The sequence below is a fragment of the Gymnoscopelus braueri genome, assembly GCF_963280865.1.
Source record: "Gymnoscopelus braueri genome assembly, chromosome: 24".
Classification (NCBI taxonomy): domain Eukaryota; kingdom Metazoa; phylum Chordata; class Actinopteri; order Myctophiformes; family Myctophidae; genus Gymnoscopelus; species Gymnoscopelus braueri.
The window spans coordinates 10,531,310-10,536,646 of NC_137626.1; the positions used below are offsets into that span (position 1 = coordinate 10,531,310).

General features: G+C 42.7%; 1 protein-coding gene across 1 annotated transcript in view; it reads left to right on the plus strand.

Moving 5' to 3' along the window:
* Positions 1–211: 211 nt before the first annotated feature.
* Positions 212–5,337, plus strand: part of LOC308080166 (GTPase IMAP family member 9-like) — a gene marked incomplete at both ends in the record, with an annotated part of 10,786 nt that continues 5,660 nt past the window's right edge. The window contains 2 exons of the mRNA XM_080421943.1: positions 212–251; positions 2,003–2,857. Coding sequence (XP_080278069.1) covers positions 212–251; positions 2,003–2,857 — 895 coding nt within the window. The remainder of the gene's footprint in view (positions 252–2,002; positions 2,858–5,337) is intronic.

Consider the following 5,337-nt stretch of genomic DNA (forward strand, 5'->3'; position numbering starts at 1 on the left):
GCCCATTTAAGGCACACGTAAGGGCAAGTCAAAATCTAAAGGAACACCTGTATTCATATCCGTGCAATATATCCTCTATAACAGTGGTTCCCAAACTGGGGGTCGGCACCTGGACCTGAACGCCAAGATCAAATAATATTCACACTTGTGATCTGACTGGAATTATGCTATTATTATGTGTTTGAATTTCATTTCAGATCATATAAAGGAGATGTGTTCATATGGGTCTAAGCCTGTGGTTAATCCTGATGGTGAGTTTGAGAACTTTATTTTAGCAATATGTATGGAGTTGAACCTTCAACTAATTTATAATAATAATTATAAAACATTGTCTTTATGAAAAGGCTGTGAGCTGTACGTGTCATTCTCACAATTTGGAAATGAAAGACATGTTTTTAATGAACAACCGCAGTGCTGTTATCTCCACCAGGCTGGAAAGGCCAGGCGCAGAGATGCTTTGGCCCCTGTCTGTGTATGTCTGTATATGTCTGTGTGTGTGTGTGTGTGTGTCTGTCTGTGTATGTCTGTATATGTCTGTGTGTGTGTGTCTGTCTGTGTGTGCGTGACTAATCTCGCAAACTGCTGTGCCATATTGCTCGTGCACACTGGCAGTAGGCCAAGGCAGATAGGAGCCATCTTAGCAAACGGGTAAACCAAGTGTTTAATACAAACAGTGTGTGTATAATTTGTTTGTTTTCTAGATGCACTGTATTTTTTACTTTATCTGTGAGTGTGTCTAAGATGTGTGTGTCACTGGCGCCTAAAGCATGGAGCCACAGAGAGCGTGTGCTCCCCCACACTACCATTTCCTGTTGCCCTGCTCTCCCCCCGCAGCACGCGTTGTGCGCTTGTAGATCTGCTATTTTCAAAAACTCTTGCAATAAAATGTGGAATATATTTATATATATATATTTGGAACATTCTAACAACACAAATGCTGCCTGGCTGGCACAAAACTTTTTGGTGTGTCTTTCTTTGTGCTCTCCCACTCATAGAGAAAGTTAGGCGCCAGTGGGTGTGTGTGTGTGTGTGTGTGTGTGTGTGTGTGTGTGTGTGTGTGTGTGTGTGTGTGTGTGTGTGTGTGTGTGTGTGTGTGTGTGTGTGTGTGTGTGTGTGTGTGTGTGTGTGTGTGTGTGTGTGTGCGCGCGCGTGCGCATGTGCATGTGCATGTGCATGTGCGTGGTTCTAAACTCTAAAGCAATGTGAAGTGACCTTTCGGTGGTTGGTATCTGACAGTTCACTGTAAACATATTTATATCCTCAAACAGCAAAACCAACAGAATAATGGGATATAAACTAGTCTCAAGCTGCTTTTGATTTCCTAACTTGACTGTAACAACATGAACTCCCTTTCTTCTCTACTCAGGAGGCAAAGAGACAGAAGTGACTTCATCAGCGGATGGAAATGAAGGCAAGTCCTAAAGGTTTCTATCTATAACATGCAGAACTGACTAGGTCTGTTGTAATGGTTTTTCTACGTATTTGACCTCTGACACCTCGCTGTGACAACAAAAACAACATCAGCACTCATCATTTGTTGTAGAGAGCTTTCATAACACATGGGTGCTTCACATCAAAAAAGCCATGACATGTTTAGGAGGACTGGTCCTGTAGCCTGGTAGACCATGTGTGGTGGGCACATGGTCTGTGCTGTGTGGGCTTTTTGCAGAAACCAAAAAGTGGAAGAGCCAATCTAGCGTCTGCGCTCAGGGCCCTGTGATTGACAGACGCTGATTGGCTCTTCCACTTTTTGATTTCTGCAAAACGCCCACCCAGCGCCATGGGACCAGAACAGAAGATACATGATAATGTTTTTTTCTGTTTAGAAAAACATACAAAGAATGTAAATAGAATGGAACATGTTCACTCTCCCACCTCCATTCCCAACGCCAACTAAAGATTTACTTTGATCACAAACTGCTTGCTTGTCATATTTTTTAGTTGTGTTCATTCAGCAGCATTAGCTATAGTTCATATATCTTCATATCATTTGTGTCAGCAGCTGATTCTGATGTGCGTATTGTGCTGCTGGGTAAGACCGGCGTGGGCAAGAGTGCCTCTGGGAACACCATCCTGGGCACAGAGGAGTTCGTAGAGGACTACGCATCTGAATCGGTGACCAGGCAGTGCAGTAAATTTGAAACCAAAGTGTCGGGAAGAAAGGTGGTGGTGGTTGACTCGCCCGGGCTCTTCGACACATCGCTGACCAATGAGGAGATGAAGGAGGAGATTGTGAAGTGCGTGTACATGACCGTACCCGGTCCCCACGTCTTCCTGCTGGTGATCAGGCTGGACGTGCGATTCACCGCAGAGGAACAGATGACCATGAAGTGGATTCAGGAGAACTTCTCCAAGCTGGCTTTGAAGTACGCATTGGTTCTGTTCACTCATGCAGACGCCATCAAAATACCGGTGAAGGATTATATAGAGAAAAGCCCAGTGCTTAATCAGCTAATTATTGAGTGTGAGGGAAGGTACCATGCTTTTGACAACAGAAAGATAGACGACCGGGCACAGGTGACCAGTCTGCTAGACAAGATTGATAAGATGGTAAAGGCCAATGGTGGACAGCATTACACGGATGAGATGTACTTAGAGGCCCAGAGAAAGATTCAAGAGGAGGAGGAGAGAAAGAGGAGGGAGGAAGAGATGAAACAACAGGAGGACGAAAGGAAAAGGCAGGAGGAACTGGGGGAGAAAGTGGAGGCCATGAGAAAGGAGTGGGAGATAAAAGAGAGCCAGAGGCGCGAGGAAGACAGGAAGAGGTTTGAGGAAGAAATCAGCCGGAGGCTTGAGGAGGAGAGGGAAAGGAGTAGAGAAGAATACGAGAGGAGACGAGAGGAGGACAGGGAAAGGAGTAGAGAGGAATACGAGAGGAGACGAGAGGAAGATAGGGAGGAGAGGGGACGAGAGGAAGAGAGGGAGGAGAGGAGACAAGCGGAAGTGAGGGAGGAGAGGAGACGAGAGGAAGAGAGGGAGGAGAGGAGACGAGAGGAAGATAGGGAGGAGAGGAGACGAGAGGAAGATAGGGAGACTAGACAAGTGGCGGTGAACAATAACCGATTGGATATTATTAAGAACGTAGCAACAGATGGGCTGAAGAGTTGGGAGAAGAGTAAAGAGGAGGACAGGAAACAGAAACTAGCGGAAGCTAGTAAAAGAGGGTTTTTGGGGTTTGGGTTGTCGTGGAATTAGGGTTAGGGGTAGGGTTAGTTACAGCAGCAGAGCTGAGGATGAGAGGAAAAGGCGTGAAGCCTCCATCCATGAACAACTAAGCCATTAGCGTAATGCTGCCTCCATTGAAGGGATAGTTCACCCCCAAAATTACTTTTTTTCAATCAATTAGTAGTCACCCCATTGAATTCATGGATTCATTATTTTTTTTGTCACATTCCTAAGCCAATAAATAAATAATGATGACCGGCAGCAGTTCCGGTAGGAGACACAAAGAGTCTCCTTTGTGTCTCCTACTGGAACCGCTGCCGGTCCACTGGTCATCAAATTATAGGCTTAGGAATGCGACAAAAACAAAAAAATATCCATGAATTCAAGTCTCCATGGGGGGCCTAATCGCTAGGAAAAAAAGTATTGTTTTGGGTGAACTATCCCTTTAAGGAGCCAAAACCCAATAATTGTACTCGGTATGCGGTTTAGGCCTAATATTAACAATCTCTTGGATCTTGTTTGGAGTGTAGGCTTAATGATTTACAAAGACAGTTAAGGGAGCATTTACCTTTTTGATTATTTTATTAAATTAAATTACTTCAAATAAAATAATAAATAAAAGTTCATGTATCTGCTCTCCTTTATTACATCCATTAGAATAACATTGTTATAGTGTGGGGTGGGGGAGTTGCAGCATGAACCCATGTGAACCACCAAGGACCACTAACAACAAGTGTTGCCATGTCTGCTTATTATAAACGACTTTGGGCTTGTTTTTCTGTAAAGTCGCTTGTAAATATTGGTAGTTGCGGGTTGCATTTTTGGGGGCTTGTTTTTAAAGTGTAGTTAATTATTTGGGCTTGTTTCCTAATGTTGTTAAACCAGTGGTTCTCAAACGTTTTCATGTCAAGGACCCCCAAATGAATGTGTAATTGTCCACATATCCCCATCTGAAAATATGTTGTGGCAATTAAGGGACCCCCGTACCAGGTTTGAGTTGATGTTTAAAAAATATTTCAAATTTCTTTTTTCCCCAAGATATTTTAGAAAATAGCTCACAAAATAGCTCACAACACGTCTCAATGCTGTTTTCAAATAGCCTATATTTATTAATTGTTTTGTATATAGGTTTAAAGTGCTCATGTGGGCGGCTTAGTCGCTTCTTTTGGGCTTGTTTTCATGGAACTGGTTGTTTATTTCTCTCGCACAATCTGGCAATACTGCTGACAACAGTTCTTTGGTTGCAGTGTGCCTACATTGACCCACCACTGGACCACTATCAGTCTCAATGTCTCATTACTGTCCCTCGTTGAACTGAAAATGACACGTGTTGCGCCTTCTAGTGATGCATTTAACTTACTGCATTTTGTCTTCGACAGTAAAATAATAAAAAATATGTATTGATCCCTGTGGGGATATTCAGGTGTCAGCATAGTCAGATAATAACATCATAACAGCAGCAGCAGTAAGCATGAAACACAGAAGTTATTAGGTTGGTGTCCTATAGAGACAAAATATAGGGTCCATGGTGTAACACTTCACCATGGACCAAATTGAGTCTTTGAAATGAAGAGGGATGAGAATCAGGGACTTGAAAGATTAGAAGTGACAGAACCTCCGGCTTTTTGTTGGGTTTGTGGAACTAGATTTCTGCTCACTGATTTAAATTCTCCTTCTACAGCACTGCCACCCAGGATTGGAATAGTCTAAACCCATCCCTCAAAAAAATTGCAGTTCGCTGGGCTCATTTAAAAGAGCCTTAAAAACTCACCTTTCAGGAGGCCAAAAGAGGAGGTAGTACCATTTTCCCGTTAGACAGACGACCCCCCCCTGTTCTTGTACATATAGTTGTTTTTCCCCCTTTAGATTTTTTTGTTGTACATAGTGTTATCTTTTTCTGTTTTTTTAAAAAATTCATATTCGAACTGTGGTGCCACTATATATGTCTATGAATTGAATACCAAGGCCCTCATTGGAAACAAGACCGCAAGGACTTTCATGAACGGACCTGTTAGACAAAGTATTTTAAATGTAACTGTGCTGTTTTACATTTTTTGCCTAATAAAATATTCAATCAATCAAAACCAAGGTTGATTTTGCTGAGTTTTGTACTTGCAGTACAATGTAAGTCCACTTGGTGGCATCATACACCATATTATTGCATTTCTCAAA